The sequence below is a fragment of the Salvelinus namaycush genome, chromosome 24 (assembly GCF_016432855.1).
Source record: "Salvelinus namaycush isolate Seneca chromosome 24, SaNama_1.0, whole genome shotgun sequence".
NCBI lineage: Eukaryota > Metazoa > Chordata > Actinopteri > Salmoniformes > Salmonidae > Salvelinus > Salvelinus namaycush.
This window is the reverse complement of record NC_052330.1, coordinates 10,108,992-10,128,364: the sequence shown is the minus strand read 5'-3', so window position 1 is coordinate 10,128,364 and position 19,373 is coordinate 10,108,992. Positions and strand designations below refer to the sequence as shown.

Sequence of the window (19,373 nt, the reverse complement as noted above, 5' to 3'; positions counted from 1 at the left end):
ATGTCACGTTAAAATGGCTCTGTGTATTCTGTGTAACCTACTACCATATCAGCAAACAAATCATTCAGGATCAAGGTGCATTTGGATCACCAATATTTGGAATGAGGAGGGGGTTACTGTAGGTATTATAACCCTATCAGTCATTTCTCTTACGTGTAACCACAAGTCTGGTCTTGTGGGGTAGTGCTGGATTCAAGCCTTATCTCTGAAATTCTGCACTGTAGTGCGCTTAAAATGTAAAGGTAATTCCTGATAATGCTGTGAATAGAACATTGTTTTTAAATGTCAATTGGGCTACAATGCGGAACTTCGGCAATACAGATTGAATCCAGCACCTTAAATCAATTTATTGTAGCAAATTTGGCAAAAACAGTCAAATGTGTAATGAACTAACTGATTGGATGGCCTTGTGGCTGATGAAAGAGACTATCATATCCTCTTGAAGGGAGTGGTTACAAGTATGACATCATTAACTTTAGTGCTCTGCTACAGATTTATTATGTAGAGTTGAATGTAGCAATGTCTGATTGGTCAACGTTATATTGTGATCATCATTATGGTAATAGACTACAGGTACAAAAGCACAAGAGCCAAGTTCACATTTGCATCACATTGCGACCAGAGAAAAAGGGTTTACATGTGATACATCACCATCTGCATGGCTGAGAGGTAAGGTATGCTGAATTGAACAGAAAAAAATTATTAACTATCTTTTGAAATGGCAAAACACTTCCCTTTCGGTGTTTGTGGTAATATTTCCAAAGAATAAGCAAAAGTAATGTACATTTTAATACATTTTATCAAGTGACAAAAATACAGCATTTGAATTTGTTTAATTAAATCATCCATCATAATGTAATAATTTCCAACAAATATTCTATAATTGATGTTAACATACAATAATGTATCTTTCATATTTCAGATAAGATTCTTTCAACCACGACCATGGAACCAGGAATCAGTCTCAGCAAGGCTGATATTGTTGAGAATATACTTCTATGTTTTGAATCAGTGAATGGGTCTTGCAAAAGATCAATCTTTCCTCCAACAATACGAGTATTATTTTATCTCTTACTTGGCTCAATGTCTGTTCTCACAGTGTGTGGCAACCTTCTTGTAATCATTCCCATCATCCACTTCAAACAGCTCCACACCCCGACCAACTACCTCATCCTCTCTCTGGCTGTGTCAGACCTCCTCTTGGGGGTTTTAGTGATGCCTCCCAGAATGGTATATTCACTGGAAAGCTGCTGGTATTTTGGAGATTTATTCTGTAAAATCTACACCAGCACTGATGTCATGTTGTGCAATACATCCATTCTTAACTTGTGTTTTATTTCCATTGACAGGTATTATGCAGTGTGTCGCCCTCTCCTTTATAGAACTAAAATAACTGTTCACGTTGTTCTGATTATGATGCTGGTCACCTGGACTGGTTCTGCTATAGTAGTGTTTGGTATAGTATTTCTGGGGATCAGTATTTGGGGCATGGATGTTGCCTGTGAGGGAGGATGTATTTTGTTTCAAAACAAAGCATCAAGTACTGCGTCTTCGGTGCTCTCCTTCTACATCCCAGGAGTCGGGATGCTTAGCATCTACCTAAAGATTTTCCTGATAGCACAGAGACAGGCACGCTCAATTCAGGGTACAACCAATCAGAACTCTGTAGGCAAATCACAGAGGAAGGCCACCAAAACACTTGCTATCATTATGGGGGTATTTCTATCATTCTGGACACCCTTTTTTGTCATCAACAGCATTGATCCTTTTATTAATTACTCTACCCCACCCGTTTTGTTTGAAACACTTATATGGATTGCCTATTTGAATTCAACTATTAATCCTATGGTGTATGCATTCTTTTACAGTTGGTTCAGGAGGGCGTTTAGAATTATAATTTCTGGTCAAATATTTCAACCTGACTCTTCAGAAATACAATTGTTTTCAGAATAAATACAGTGAGCTCCAAAAGTATTGAGACAGAGACACATGTCTTGTTGTTTTGTCTCTGTACTCCAGCTCTTTGGGTTTGAATTGGTACAATGACTATGAGGTTAAAGTGCAGACTTACAGATTTCATTTGAAGGTATTTTGATAAATATCAGGTGAATTGTTTAGAAGTTACACCACTTTGTACATAGTCCCCCCATTTAAGTGGACCAAAGGTTTTGGGACGAATTCACTTATATGTGTATTAAAGTAGTAAAAAGTTTGGTTTTTGGTCCCATATTCATTGCACGCAACAATGACTACATCCAGCTTGGGACAATACAAATTCCATCAATAGAAATTAATGGTAAATAATGTATTGTGTAATTTTGGTGCAACTTTTACTTTAAATTATGAGAAAGTTACAGACCCACAAATATCATACCCCCAAGACATGCTAACCTCCCCTGTTGTTGTAATGGTGCGAGGTTAGCTTGTCTTGGGGGTGTGATATTTGTGTCTCTGTAACTTTCTCAGTCATCATTATTCACGATTCATTCAGGATTATCCGTAATCATGGTAGGATCCACATTAATGTAGTAGTGTTTAGAAACGGTCCTCCCGAGTGGCGCAGCAGTCTAAGACACTGCATCACAGTGCTTGAGGCGTCACTACAGACCTGGGTTCAATCCCAGGCTGTGTTTCAACCAGCCGTGACCGGGACTCCATTAGAAGGGCACACAATTGTCGTCCGGGTTAGGGGAGGGTTTGGCCAGGGGGGCTTTACTTGTCTTATCGGGTTCTAGCGACTACTTCTGGCGGGCCGGGAGCATGCAGGCTGGTTGTCAGTTGAACAGTGTTTCCTCCGACACATCGGTGCAGCTGGCTTCCTGGTTAAACAGACAGGTGTTAAGAAGCGCAGTTTGGCGGGTCGTGTTTTAGAGGATGCATGACTGGACCTTGCCTCTCCCGAGGCCGTTGGGGAGTTGCAGAGATGAAACAAGATCATAATTGGATATTATGAAATTGGGGGGAAAAAGGGGGTAAAATACAACAACAAAAAAGAAGTGTTTTGAAACATATTCTATTCTTATTTACAATAAAAAGTGCCTCAAAAATGACACAATACATTATTTACCATTCATTTCTATTGGGCACAAAATAATCTGAAACACAACCGAGAAAAAACACAGCAAATGCATTCAACAAATGTGTAGAGTCACAAGCTGAATGGAGTCATTGCGTGCTATGAATATGAGACCAAAAACCTAACTTTTGACTCCTTTAATACACATATAAGTGAATTTGTCCCAATTCTTTTGGAGCTCACTGTATGTCTAAAATCAGTACTGACAAAGAAGTGTGACATGTGCCTTTGTTCTCAGTCCTTTATTAAACCATATCAGACACAGGTGTGTAGGTTTAAAAAACAAGTATAATCCAGTTGGCCCCAAAACATGAAATCAATCCATGTCATCTAGTAGGAGTTAGCCTCTCCTCTCCCATATCTTATACATACTTACACACATACATACATACATACATACATACATACATACATAGATACATACATACATACATACATACATACATACATACATACATACATACATACATACATACATACATACATACATACATACATACATACATACATACATACATACATACATACATACATACATAGAGTACATGGGATGCAGAGATGGTAACATCATTAGTGGCCTCGAGTGGATGTAGTCGTACACATTTTCATAGGATCTCTGTGAATGTAGTATCCTTTCAGTTTTTGATGTATTGCTCTGCAACTCCAGCTAAAGAAAATATGTTGTCTAAATGACATGGTGAAATATGTTTGCACTTAGGTGATATTACTGAAATAAAGATTATGTCTGTTGATAATGTGTAATGTTTTCTGTGATACTGACTATTTTTGAAGATCTTACTTTATAAATCACATAATACGGTATATCCCTTAATTTTCCTTCATATCATAACAACTGACCAACAGTATGCACACAATATACAGTACCAGTCAAAAGTTTGGACACACCTACTCATTCAAGGGTTTTTCTTTATTTTTACTATTTTCTACATTGTAGAATAATAGTGAAGATATCAAAACTATGAAATAACACATAAGGAATCATGTAGGAACCAAAAATGTGTTAAACAAATCAAAATATATTTTATATTTGAGATTCTTCAAAGTAGCCACCCTTTGCCTGATGTGCCAATATATTGATTTGTTTAACACGTTTTTGGTTACTAAATGATTCCTTATGTGTTATTTCATAGTTTTGATATCTTTTGTCACACCCTGACCTTAGAGATCCTTTTTATGTCTCTATTTTGGTTTTGTCAGGGCGTGAGTTGGGGTGGGCATTCTATGTGTTGTTCTATGTTGTCATTTTCTATGTGTTTGGCCTGGTATGGTTCCCAATCAGAGGCAGCTGTCAATCGTTGTCTCTGATTGAGAACCATACTTAGGTAGCCTGTTCCCACCTGTGTTTGTGGGTAGTTGTTTTCTGTGTCTGTGTTTTCACCATACAGAACTGTTTCGTTCGTTTGTTCGTTCGTGCTCTTTATTATTTTGTCGTGTTCGTATTTATTAAACGTATTATGAATACTTACCACGCTGCACCTTGGTCCTCTTCTCCTTCTCCAGACGTCAATCGTTACAGAACAACCCACCGCCAATGGACCAAGCAGCGTGGGAAAATGGACTCCTGGACATGGGAGGCAATTTTGGACGGCAAGCGACCCTGGGCACAGCCGAGGGTCCGAAAGAGGAGCTAGAGGCAGCTAGAGCGGAGCGGCGACACTAGGAGGAGTTGGCTCGAGGTAACGTGCACGAGAGGCAGCCCCAGAATTTTTTTTCGTCTGCACAGCCCAGTGCGTCCTGTGCCTGCGCCCCGCACGTGCAGGGCCAAAGTCACCATACAGCCAGGACGGGTTGTGCAGGCTTTTTGCTCGAGACCTCCAGTGCACCTCCACGGTCCAGTGTATCCGGTGACCCGGCCAGTGACAAGGCCTCCTGCATGTCTCCCCTGCCTGGTAAGTCCTGTGCCTGTGCTAAGCCCTAACCCTCCTGCATGTCTCCCCAGCCTGGTGAGTCCTGTGCCTTCTCCCAGAGCCAGGCCTCCTGTGTGTCTCTCCATTCCAGTGATGATCCATGGCAAGAAGCCTCCAGTGATGATCCATGGCACGAAGCCTCCAGTGATGATCCATGGCAAGAAGCCTCCAGTGATGATCCATGGCAAGAAGCCTCCAGTGGTGATCCATGGCATGAAGCCTCCAGTGATGATCCTTGGCATGAAGCCTCCAGTGATGTTCCATGGCACGAAGCCTCCAGTGATGATCCATGGCACAAAGCCTCCAGTGATGATCCATGGCATGAAGCCTCCAGTGAGGAGTTATGTCACGAAGCCCCCAGCGACGCCCTTCAGTCCGGAGCCTCCAGCGACGCCCTCGAGTCCGGAGCCTCCAGCGACGCCCTCTAGTCCGGAGCCTCCAGCGACGCCCTCTAGTCCGGAGCCTCCAGCGACGCCCTCTAGTCCGGAGCCTCCAGCGACGCCCTCTAGTCCGGAGCCTCCAGCGACGCCCTCTAGTCCGGAGCCTCCAGCGACGCCCTCTAGTCCGGAGTCTCCAGCGACGCCCTCCTGTCCGGAGCAGCCCGAGTCTCCCTCCTGTCCGGAGCAGCCCGAGTCTCCCTCCTGTCCGGAGCAGCCCGAGTCGCCCTCCTGTCTGTTGCCCGCTGCTAGGGTCCCCAGTTCGGGGTCGGTGGCGAGGGTCCCCGCTCTAGATGCGCCACCTAAGTGGCCCAAGACTAAGGTGGAGCGGGGTCCACGTCTCGCACTAGAGCCGTGACCTTAGAGATCCTTTTTATGTCTATTTTGGTTTGGTCAGGGTGTGAGTTGGGGTGGGCATTCTATGTGTTGTTCTATGTTGTCATTTTCTATGTGTTTGGCCTGGTATGGTTCCCAATCAGAGGCAGCTGTCAATCGTTGTCTCTGATTGAGAACCATACTTAGATACCCTGTTCCCACCTGTTGTTTGTGGGTAGTTGTTTTCTGCGTCTGTGTTTTCACCATACAGAACTGTTTCGTTTGTTCGTTCGTGCTCTTTGTTATTTTGTCAAGTGTTCGTATTTATTAAACGTATTATGAATACTTACCACGCTGCACCTTGGTCCTCTTCTCCTTCTCCAGATGACAATCGTTACATCTTTACTATTATTCTACACTGTAGAACATAGTACAAATAAAAACCTGGAATGAGTAGGTGTGTCCAAACATTTGACAGGTACTGTACATATTAATCTGGATCTGTGAAACTGGCCCATAATGTAGGTTGTAGTGTGATAACAAATAAGTCATATGCTATATGCATTTATTCTTTCCTTCTTTGCTTATTTGGCCCTGTGTTTTCCATCTGTATCTGAGATGAAAACAGGTTATGGTACATTAAGCTTCTGAAGCCGAGGCTTCTCGAGAAGGATGGCAACGTGAAATGGTACATTTGAATGCATTTGAAATACTCTAGGCATGAACAAAGCCTTTACTGTATCTATTTGTTTTTCCATCTTTAAACTTCTTCACTAGAACACCTGTCAGTTTTGCAGAGAAATATTACCAAGATGGGCAACTTATTCCAGACCGATACAATGTGATGTTTTATTGTATTTTTATACATTTTTATAAATATTTTATTCAAACGCACATAAACAAGTACAGATCTCTGCAGTCTGTTCATAAGATCGTAATGAGGTTCACATACCAATATGAAGGCCGATATACCCCTTACGGAAAACTGCATGAATTTCACTTGAACACCTGAAGTGTTCCAAAAACAAATGTTTGGTCCCGCTTTAAATTACATTCGGCTTCATAAAGCCTTCATAATGCTTGATAAAGGGTTCACAAATGTGGCATAACTGTGTGACATAAACACCAATGTAAAATGTGACATAGCCCACTATGTCAAATATGATATAAACATGTGCTTTATAAAGGGTGACATGTTGGGCTGAAGGATGGCACACACTCTAAAGTGAAGTCGTGTTAGTGACGTTACACCTAATCCCGTTCCCAGAGACTTCCGCCCAATCCATTTAAATACCTTTCACACCCTACAGTAACCTGTGTATGATAAGAGAACCTTCATAAATCAGTAGAACGTTAATAACCTATTCATTGACACTTTATGTAGTGTCCTGTAACACTTCATTTGAAGTGAGACACCTTGATAATTCATAACACATCCATAAAGACTCTATAACACATGATGCTGTACTTACTTTAAGTCAGACCCCTTTTGGTATTTTATAACACATACATAAATCCCTTATATCATATGACTCTGTACTTACTATAAAGTCAGACACCTTTGGTCATTCATTACACATAAAGGCTTAATGATGTAAACACAAATGTATTAACACTTAGGGAATTATAACTAATAACTAACATACATCCTTTTATTTTTACATTTTTAAACAATACAAATACATTCAGTTTAAAAAAAGTTCAGCAATGCAATAACATTGAACATTACACAGGGATGTGAAGAGTGTAGCTTGTTTCTGAGCTGGCGGATGAATGGTTCTTGACTCTCTGCCTGCTGGAGGTACTGCATGTTGGTTCCAACCTCAAAGTAACAACAAAGAGAGTTAGCAGGTCTGTTAGGAAATGCCTTTGTCACACCATCTGGATAAGGGGATGTCTGTAAAGGGGAGATTGGAAACTCCATTTGAATCGTACTATTGTATTCCTCTGTCGGTGTATCTTGGGGGATTATTATTTAGCTGAGCCTACTAACTACATACATTTTGTTAGCTAGCTAACGTAGCAAGCAACTGCTGTGAAGTCACTGAAATTATTTGAAATAACGATTGAGGTACAGCAGCTATGTAATTTAACTCAACACTTAACTGCGACAAACTCATTTAAATTACAATAAATACATTTTAACTTACTCATTCGTTTTATGTTGTCCAGTGGCACCACAGGTGGTCATTTGATTTGCGAACTCATCCCGTGCGCTTATTGTGCTACAGAAACACTGGTAACCCAAAAAACTGTGCAGGGCATGCCCTATGAAATAGCAGGCACCTACACTCAAAAATCGAAGTTTCTTAGATTTTTCACAGACCTCAAAAGTCATCCCTGGTGTGGTTTAAGCATTGTTGTGAACACAATTTAATATGATTTATAAAGCCTTTATTAAACGGTGTTATGCCACCCTTTATAAAAACACGTTTGTCATATTTACATAGTGGGTTGTATCACATTTGACATTGGTGGTTATGTCACACAGTTATGCCACATTTATGAACCCTTTATAGAGCATGAGATACGGTTATAGCTGAAAGAGAGAGAGAGACACACACACAGAGAGCATGGGCTCCTGAGTTCTCCTGAGAAAACATAGAATAGGTGTTGGATAAATGGAGATAAACTTGAATTTTTTTTGCCAGGACTTATACAGGATACTAACCTCAACATCAAAATCTTCAATCCAAATCACAATTCCATACCTAACACCTTGATTTTGGACATAATTGCCTGAATGGACTATTTCTACCAAGGACTAAAAATAAAAAAACTTCTAACAAACCAAAACCTGCAGAAGAAACACAGCGGAACCTGGAAATACCATCCGCAACAACACTGAGTGAGTAAAGTTCAGTCTGAACCTACTTCTGAACGCTAAAAGTAAAAGACAATAATCTCTAGAGAAATGTGTTATATAAAGCTTAATAAATAAGGCTACAAAGTACCAAGCTGCTAGGAAAGAAACTGACCAACAACCTCAATTAGCACTGAGGTGTGAAGTGAGAGGTGTCAAAGCCTTTGAGTCAAACAAATGGCAGGAGTCTCACAAGCCCTCTACCGTCGTTCACAGACATGTCATTTTCTACAAGAAATCTGCCTCCAGAAATAAAAGCTTCTCCCAAGTGGGTGTGACAACTACTCCCGTTGCCTGCTGCACTGGTGCTTCGATTCCACCTGGCGATCTGTTCATGGTCTTCCCTGGCCTGTCTCCCCCTGTCTGGTACAGGTACCCCCTGTAACGGGCTTCCTCCTTCTCCTCATCCGAAGAGGAGTAGCAAGGATTAGACCAAAATGCAGCGTTGTGATAAGACATGATTTTTAATCAACAAAACAGAAAACACGACGAACACTTGAATAATTACAAAACAACAAACGACGTAGACAGACCTGGACGACGAACTTACATGAAACACGAAGAACGCAAGAACAGGAAAACTGACTACATAAAACGAACGAACAAACAAAACCGAAACAGTCCCGCGTGGCGTAACATACACTGACACAGGAGACAACCACCCACAACAATCAATGTGAAAACACCTACCTTAATATGGCTCTCAATCAGAGGAAATGAAAACCACCTGCCTCTAATTGAGAGCCATATCAGGTCACCCTTCAACCAACATAGAAACACATAACATAGACTACCCACCCAAACTCACGCCCTGACCGTCAAACACATACAAAAACAACAGAAAACAGGTCAGGAACGTGACAGAACCCCCCCCCCCTCAAGGTGCGAACTCCGGGCGCACCCCTAAAACTCAAGGGGGGGGTCTGGGTGGGCATCTGTCCGCGGTGGCGGCTCCGGCGGTGGACGAGGACACCACTCCACCACTGTCTTTGTCCCCCTCCTTAGCGTCCTTTGAGTGGCGACCCTCGCCCCCGACCATGGTCCAGGAACCTTCACTAAGGCCCCTCCTACATAGAGGAGACAACTCAGGAACGAGAGGTAGCTCAGGCCAGAGAGGTAGCTCAGGACAGAGAGGTAGCTCAGGACAGAGAGGTAGCTCAGGACAGAGAGGTAGCTCCGGACAGAGGGACAACTCTGTACTAATGGCAGCTCCGGACTGGGTGGCAGCTCCGGACTGGGTGGCAGCTCCGGACTGGGTGGCAGCTCATGACTGGAGGGCAGCTCATGACTGGAGGGCAGCTCATGACTGGAGGGCAGCTCATGACTGGAGGGCAGCTCATGACTGGAGGGCAGCTCATGACAGGAGGGCAGCTCATGACTGGAGGGCAGCTCATGACTGGAGGGCAGCTCATGACTGTAGGGCAGCTCATGACTGTAGGGCAGCTCATGACTGTAGGGCAGCTCTGGCAGCTCCTGACTGGCTGGCGGTTCTGGCAGCTCCTGACTGGCTGGCGGCTCTGGCAGCTCCTGACTGGCTGGCGGCTCTGGCAGCTCCTGACTGGCTGGCGGCTCTGGCAGCTCCTGACTGACGGACGGCTCTAGCGGCTCCTGACTGACGGACGGCTCTAGCGGCTCGGGACAGATGGGCGGCTCTAATGGCTCGTGGCAGACGGATGGCTCAGAAGGCGCTGGGCAGACGGATGGCTCAGAAGGCGCTGGGCAGACGGATGGCTCAGAAGGCGCTGGGCAGACGGATGGCTCAGAAGGCGCTGGGCAGACGGATGGCTCAGAAGGCGCTGGGCAGACGGATGGCTCAGAAGGCGCTGGGCAGACGGATGGCTCAGAAGGCGCTGGGCAGACGGATGGCTCAGACGGCGCTGGGCAGACGGATGGCTCAGACGGCGCTGGGCAGACGGATGGCTCAGACGGCGCTGGGCAGACAGATGGCTCAGACGGCGCTGGGCAGACAGATGGCTCAGACGGCGCTGGGCAGACAGATGGCTCAGACGGCGCTGGGCAGACAGATGGCTCAGACGGCGCTGGGGAGACGGATGGCTCAGATGGCACTGGGCAGACGGATGGTTCTGGCCGGATGAGGCGCACTGTAGGCCTGGTGCGTGGTGCCGGAACTGGAGGCACCGGACTGGAGACACGCACTTCAAGGCTAGTGCGGGGAGCAGGGACAGGGCACACTGACCTCTCGAAGCGCACTATAGGCCTGGTGCGTGGTACCGGAACTGGAGGTACCGGGCTGAGGGCACGCACCTCAGGGCGAGTGTGGGGAGAAGGAACAGTGCGTACAGGGCTCTGGAGACGCACAGGTGGCTTAGTGCGTGGTGCCGGAACTGGAGGCACTGGGCTGGAGACACGCACCATAGGGAGAGTGCGTGGAGGAGGAACAGGGCTCTGGAAACGCACTGGAAGCCTGGTGCGTGGTGTAGGCACTGGTAGTACTAGGCTGGGGCGGGAAGGTGGCGCCGGAAATACCGGACCGTGCAGGCTACTGGCTCCCTTGAGCATTGAGCCTGCCCAACCTTACCTGGTTGAATACTCCCCGTCGCCCGACCAGTGCGGGGAGGTGGAATAACCCGCACCGGGCTATGTAGGCGAACCGGGGACACCATGCGTAAGGCTGGTGCCATGTAAGCCGGCCCGAGGAGGCGTACTGGTGGCCAGATATGTAGGGCCGGCTTCATGACATCCGGCTCAACGCTCAATCTAGCCCTACCAGTGCGGGGAGGTGGAATAACCCGCACCGGGCTATGCACACGTACAGGAGACACCGTGCGCTCTACTGCTGCGTAACACGGTGTCTGCCCGTACTCCCGCTCTCCACGGTTAGCCTGAGAAGTGGGCGCAGGTCTCCTACCTGCCCTTGGCCCACTACCTCTTAGCCCCCCCCCCCCAAGAAATTTTTGGGGTTTCTTCTCGGGCTTCCTTGCTAGCCGCGTACCTTCATATCTGCGGTTTTGGGCTGTGGCTGCCTCCTTCTCCTCCTCAAAGCGGTGATTCACTCCCACCTTAGCCCAGGGTCCTTTTCCCTCTATGATTTCCTCCCAACTCCAGAAATCCTGCAATCCTTTTTTCGTGGACCACTGTTCGTGGTCCCGCTGCTTGATCCGGGTTTGGTGGGTGGTTCTGTAACGGGCTTCCTCCTTCTCCTCATCCGAAGAGGAGTAGCAAGGATTAGACCAAAATGCAGCGTTGTGATAAGACATGATTTTTTAATCAACAAAACAGAAAACACGACGAACACTTGAATAATTACAAAACAACAAACGACGTAGACAGACCTGGACGACGAACTTACATGAAACACGAAGAACGCAAGAACAGGAAAACTGACTACATAAAACGAACGAACAAACAAAACCGAAACAGTCCCGCGTGGCGTAACATACACTGACACAGGAGACAACCACCCACAACAATCAATGTGAAAACACCTACCTTAATATGGCTCTCAATCAGAGGAAATGAAAACCACCTGCCTCTAATTGAGAGCCATATCAGGTCACCCTTTAACCAACATAGAAACACATAACATAGACTACCCACCCAAACTCACGCCCTGACCGTCAAACACATACAAAAACAACAGAAAACAGGTCAGGAACGTGACACCCCCACCACACTCCCCCCTCTCTTCCCAACTTTCGCTCGCCTCCAGCACACAGGCAGTGTTGGAGCGAGTGACACTGAGCCCCAAGTCATTATATTTTTTTATTGTGTATTTTGCTATTTGCCTCATGATTCCTGCATGCTTTGTTGACTATGAACCTTCTTGTTACCCAACTGTGGGACAGACTATGTTTGTTCCCACACTCGGGACTCTGACTCTCTATTGGTTACACGGAATCTTGGCCCCCCATTCTATTCTAACCACCTCTCACCGGCTTTGTATTCATGTTACCTGATGAAATTGCTGTACAATATGATCTTGTTGCCATCTAATGCACATTCAAATGTCATAAATCAACACTGCAGAGCTCTCTCTTTCCTCTGCCGTGCCTTGATTGTATTACTGTTGATGATATCTAGAAATGTGCATGTACACCCTGGCCCATCTACTGTTGCTAGACCCAATTCTAACTTGTCCTCTGATATCTGCTTCACTGATTTCTACTCTCGTAAAATGGCTTGTGGTTAATGGTGCCGAAGGAGATGGCTGTCATTTTTTTGCGATCCCGTAACCAATTGTGCTCTTGTGTATGTTTTTTTCCTGTTATTTGTAACTTATTTTGTACATAATATTTCTGCCACCGTGTCTTGTGACCGAAAAAGAGCTTCTAGATATCAGGACAGCGATTACTCACCCCGTACTGGAGGAATACTTTTTCTTCATTGAGTCGGACGAGAAGGATTTACTTCGGACGCCCGACAAGGCCCTCCTCTCCGTCATTCACAGGAGTAAGAGATGGAGATATCGGGGACGAAGGTCCGGGTGCCTTGTAAGGATCCGATGCCAAGAGGGTAATCTACCTTTACCATTGGTCCTATTAGTCAATGTACAATCAATCTATAATAAAATAGACGAACTACGATCATGTATATCCTACCAACGGAAATTAATATCTGTAATATCTTATGTTTCACAGAGTCGTGGCTGAATGACGACATGAATAACATACAGCTGGCGGGATTTAAGCTTTGCAGCAGGATAGAACAGCGGCCTCTAGTAAGACGGGCTGGCAGTCTATGTATATTTGTAAACAACAGCTGGTGCACGAAATCTAATGAACTCTTGAGGTTTTTGCCTGCCTGAGGTAGAGTATCTCATGATAAGCTGCACACCACGCTATTTACCAAGAGAGTTTTCACCTGTATTCTTCGTAGCTGTCTACGTACCACCACAAACCGATGCTGGCACTAAGACCGCACACAATGAGCTGCATAGGGGAATAAGCAAAGAGGAAAACGCTCATCCAGAGGCGGCACTCCTAGTGGCCGGGGACTTTAATGCAGGGAAACTCTAATCCATTTGACCTCATTTCTACCAGCATGTTAAATGTGCAACCAGAGGGGAAAAAAACTCTAGACCACCTTTACTCCACACACGCTTTGAGACAAGTAACACTGAAGCATGCGGAAGAGACTGTGTGATCACACTCTCCGTAGCCGATATGAGTAAGACCTTTAAACAGGTTAATATTCCGACTGATTACCAGGACGTGTACTCCGAGCATGTGCTGATCCACTGGCAAGTATCTTCACTGACATTTTCAACCTGTACCTGACTGAGTCTGTAATACCAACATATTTCAAGCAGACCACCATAGTCCCTGTGCCCAAGAACATTAAGGTAACCTGTTTAAATGACTACCGACCCATAGCGCTCACGTCTGTAGCCATGAAGTGCTTTGAAAGGCTGGTCATGGCTCACATCAACACCATTATCCCAGAAACCCAAGACCCACTCCAATTTGCATACCGCCCCAACAGATCCACAGATGATGCAATCTCTACTGCACTCCACACTACCCTTTCCCACCTGGACAAAAGGAACACCTATGTGAGAATGCTATTCATTGAGTATAGCTCAGTGTTCAACACCATAGTGCCCTCAAAGCTCATCACTAAGCTAAGCACCCTAGGACTAAACATCTCCCTCTGCAACTGGATCCTGGACTTCCTGACGGGCCGCCCCCAGGTGGGAAGGGTAGGCAACAACACATCTGCCACGCTGATCCTCAACATGGAGGCCCCTCAGGGGTGTGTGCTCAGTCCCCTCCTGTACTCCCTGTACAAGACCCTGGTGAAGAGCACGAAGATGAGCTTCCAGGAGACGGTTTTCTGCAGAAATTCTTTGCTTGTGCAAACCCACAGTTTTATCAGCTGTCTGGGTGGCTGGTCTCAGTGTCACGATCGTCAATGGGAGAGAGAGAGGACCAAGGCGCAGCGTGTGGAAAATACATCTTCTCTTTAATTGGAAGAAGGACAACGAAACAAAACAACAAACAGACGAACGTGAAGCTATCAAAAGACTAAGTGCAAACATGCAACATAGACACAGACAATTACCCACCAAACCCTAGTGCCTATGGCTGCCTTAAATATGGCTCCCAATCAGAGACAATTAATGACATCTGTCTCTGATTGAGAACCCTTCAGGCAACCATAGACACAGCTAGACTTCTATACTAAACATAAACCCAACTACTCTAATAAACCCCCTAAACCTTACAACCACCCTAGACACTACAAAAACCACATACATTCCCCATGTCACACCCTGACCTAACTAAAATAATAAAGAAAACAAAGAATACTAAGGCCAGGGCGTGACATAACCCCCCCCCCCTTAAGGTGCGAACTCCGGGCGCACCAGCATAAAGTCTAGGGGAGGGTCTGGGTGGGCGTCTGTCCACAGTGGCGGCTCTGGCACTGGTCGTGGTCCCCACCCCACCATAGTCACTACCCGCTTACTTAACCCCACTAGAATAAGGGGCAGCACCAGCCTAAGTGGCAGCACCGGACTAAGGGGCAGCACCGTACTAAGGGGCAGTACCGGACTAAGGGGCAGCACCAGGATAAGGGGCAGCACCAGGATAAGGGGCAGCACCAGGATAAGGGGCAGCACCAGGATAAGGGGCAGCACCAGGATAAGGGGCAGCACCAGGATAAGGGGCAGCACCAGGATAAGGGGCAGCTCCGGACTGAGGGACGGCAGCTCCGGACTGAGGGACAGCACCGGACTGAAGGGCAGCACTGGACTGAATGCCGGATCCTGGCTGGCTGGCTCTGGCGGATCCTGGCTGGACGGCTCTGGCGGATCCTGGCTGGACGGCTCTGGCGGATCCTGGCTGGATGGCTCTGGCGGATCCTGGCTGGACGGCTCTGGCGGATCCTGGCTGGACGGCTCATGGCTGGCTGACGGATCTGGCTGCTCATGGCTGGCTGACGGATCTGGCTGCTCATGGCTGGCTGACGGATCTGGCTGCTCATGGTTGGCTGACGGATCTGGCTGCTCATGGCTGGCTGACGGATCTGGCTGCTCATGGCTGGCTGACGGATCTGGCTGCTCATGGCTGGCTGACGGATCTGGCTGCTCATGGCTGGCTGACGGATCTGGCTGCTCATGGCTGGCTGACGGATCTGGCTGCTTATGGCTGGCTGACGGCTCTGGCAGATCCTTTCTGGTTGGCGGCTCTGGCAGATCCTGTCTGGTTGGCGGCTCTGGCAGATCCTGTCTGGTTGGCGGCTCTGGCAGATCCTGTCTGGTTGGCGGCTCTGGCAGATCCTGTCTGGTTGGCGGCTCTGGCAGATCCTGTCTGGTTGGCGGCTCTGGCAGATCCTGACTGACGAATGGCTCTAGCGGCTCCTGACTGACTAACGGCTCTGACGGCTCGGGACAGACGGGCGGCTCTAATGGCTCGGGACAGACGGATGGCTCAGACGGCGCTGGGGAGACGGATGGCTCAGATGGCGCTGGGGAGACGGATGGCTCAGATGGCGCTGGGGAGACGGATGGCTCAGATGGCGCTGGGGAGACGGATGGCTCAGATGGCGCTGGGGAGACGGATGGCTCAGATGGCACTGGGCAGACGGATGGCTCAGATGGCACTGGGCAGACGGATGGCTCAGATGGCACTGGGCAGACGGATGGCTCAGATGGCACTGGGCAGACGGATGGCTCTGGCCGGATGAGGCGCACTGTAGGCCTGGTGCGTGGTGCCGGAACTGGAGTCACCGGGCTAAGGACACGCACCTTCAGGCTAGTGCGGGGAGAAGGAACAGGGCATACTGGACCCTGGGAGCGCACATTAGGCCTAGTGCGTGGTGCCGGAACTGGTGGTACCGGACTGGGGACACGCATCTCAGGGCTAGTGCGGGGAGCAGCAACAGGACGCACAGGACTCTGGGGACACACAGGAGGCTTGGTGCGTGGTGTAGGCACTGGTGGTAAAGGGCTGGAGACACGCACCATAGGGCTAGTGCGTGGAGGAGGCACTGGTGGTACTGGGTTGGGGCGGGGAGGTGGCGCCGGAAATACCGGACCGTGCAGGCGTACTGGCTCCCTTGAGCACTGAGCCTGCCCAACCTTACCTGGTTGTATGCTCCCCGTCGCCCGACCAGTGCGGGGAGGTGGAATAACCCGCACCGGGCTATGTAGGCGAACCGGGGACACCATGCGTAAGGCTGGTGCCATGTAAGCCGGTCCGAGGAGACGCACTGGTGACAAGATGCGTTGGGCCGGCTTCATGACATCCGGCTCAACGCTCAATCTAGCCCGGCCGATACGTGGAGCTGGAATGTACCGAACCGGGCTATGCACGCGTACAGGAGACACCATGCGCTCTACTGCGTAACACGGTGTCTGCCCGTACTCTCGCTCTCCACGGTAAGTACAGGGAGTAGGCGCAGGTCTCCTACCTGACTTCGCCACACTCCCTTTAAGGCCCCCCCCAAGAAATTTTTGGGTTGTACTCACGGGCTTCCAGCCTTGCTTCCGTGCTGCCTCCTCATATCGCCTCCTCTCGGCTTTAGCTGCCTCCAGCTCTTCACGAGGGAGGCGATATTCTCCCGGTTGTGCCCAAGGTCCCTTTCCATCCAATATCTCCTCCCATGTCCATGAATCCTGTGTAGGTGGGTCCTGTTGCCGCTTGACACACCGCTTGGTCCTAGATTGGTGGGTAATTCTGTCACGATCGTCAATGGGAGAGAGAGAGGACCAAGGCGCAGCGTGTGGAAAATACATCTTCTCTTTAATTGGAAGAAGGACAACGAAACAAAACAACAAACAGACGAACGTGAAGCTATCAAAAGACTAAGTGCAAACATGCAACATAGACACAGACAATTACCCACCAAACCCTAGTGCCTATGGCTGCCTTAAATATGGCTCCCAATCAGAGACAATTAATGACATCTGTCTCTGATTGAGAACCCTTCAGGCAACCATAGACACAGCTAGACTTCTATACTAAACATAAACCCAACTTCTCTAATAAACCCCCTAAACCTTACAACCACCCTAGACACTACAAAAACCACATACATTCCCCATGTCACACCCTGACCTAACTAAAATAATAAAGAAAACAAAGAATACTAAGGCCAGGGCGTGACACTCAGACAATCCTGCAGGTGAAGAAGCCAGATGTGGAGGTCTTGGGCTGGCAAGGTTGCATGTGGTCTGAAGTTGGACGTACTGCCAAATTCTTTCAAACGACATCGGAGGTGGCTTATGGTAGAGTAATGAACATTACATTCTCTGGAAACAGCTCTGGCGTACATTCATGCAGTCAGAATTCCAATTGCACACTCCCTCAAAACTTGAGACATCTGTGGCATTGTGTTGTGTGACATAAATGAACATTTTAGAGTGGCCTTTTATTGTCCCCAGCACAAGGTGCACCTGTGAAAAGATTATGCTGTTTAGTCTAGTCAGCTTCTTGATATGCCACACCTGTCAGGTGGATGGATAATCTTGGAAATGGAGAAATGCTCACTAACAGGGATGTTAACAAATTTGTGCACAACACTTGAGAGAAATAAGCTTTTTGTAAGTATGGAACATTTCTGGGATGTTTTATTTCAGCTCATGAAACATGAGACAAACACTTTACATGTTGCGTTTATATTTTTGTTCAGTATAGTTACTTTACACTTCTGTTAGCTATGCTGTTGAAATACACTAGTTTTACATGATTTGAGTTTGTTCTGCTTCTGACATCTGCCTCTTTCTAACAAGTAGTAGACTTAGCCCATTTGTTGTCCCTAACGGTGAGAGACACATATGACAGATTCAACTCAATAATAGCCTCCTACCAGCATTCAAGTCTCCCCACCCGGCGTCGCCAGCCAGTGGCCACTACATGCAAGTCAGACGAGTGCACTCTTAGGGCAGGTGAAGGGGACATTTTCTGAGATTCGGGAGCTCATGAAATTAGCTAGTTTGATGTGCAATTCGTTACATTAAAAATTAAAAGAGACAATTTATTACATTTGTATTATTCATACAATTTTTTAAAATCCACCAAGCTGCAAGGACACTTTTTCATAAGCGGGCAAAAGCGCAGCTGCTCGGGCGCTGGTTGAGCCCTATCTGTGCACTTGCCTGAACATGACGAGAACCTAGTATCCCGAAAGAGCTGAGCAATGATCTCACATTAAAATGGCTCTGTGTTCTGTGTATTCTGTGTAACCTACTACCATATCAGCAAACAAATCATTCAGGATCAAGGTGCATTTGGATCACCAATATTTGGAATGAGGAGGGGGTTACTGTAGGTATTATAACCCTATCAGTCATTTCTCTTACGTGTAACCACAAGTCTGGTCTTGTGGGGTAGTGCTGAATTCAAGCCTTATCTCTGAAAATCTGAGCTGTAGTGCGCTTAAAATGTAAAGGTAATTCCTGATAATGCTGTGAATAGAACATTGCTTTTAAATGTCAATTGGGCTACAATGCAGAACTTCGGCAATACGAATTGAATCCAGCACCTTAAATCAATTTATTGTAGCGAATTTGGCAAAAACAGTCAAATGTGTAATGAACTAACTGATTGGATGGCCTTGTGGCTGATGAAAGAGACTATCATATCCTCTTGAAGGGAGTGGTTACAAGTATGACATCATTAACTTTAGTGCTCTGCTACAGATTTATTATGTAGAGTTGAATGTAGCAATGTCTGATTGGTCAACGTTATATTGGGATCATCATTATGGTAATAGACTACAGGTACAAAAGCACAAGAGTCAAGTTAACATTTGCATCACATTGCGACCAGAGAAAAAGGGTTTACATGTGA

At 46.9% G+C, this 19,373-nt stretch overlaps 1 protein-coding gene across 1 annotated transcript; it reads left to right on the top strand.

Annotated features, from left to right (window-relative positions):
• The first annotated feature begins 945 nt into the window (after window positions 1-945).
• LOC120019275 (trace amine-associated receptor 1-like) lies at window positions 946-1,953 on the top strand. Its single transcript, XM_038962586.1, has one exon. The coding sequence runs from the start codon at window positions 946-948 to the stop codon at window positions 1,951-1,953; it is 1,008 nt and encodes a 335-aa protein (XP_038818514.1).
• The last annotated feature ends 17,420 nt before the right edge of the window (window positions 1,954-19,373 follow it).

Bases quoted from the DNA above. Each gene is read 5' to 3' on its own strand.
- LOC120019275 (XM_038962586.1), top strand. From the start codon at position 946: ATGGAACCAGGAATCAGTCTCAGCAAGGCTGATATTGTTGAGAATATA.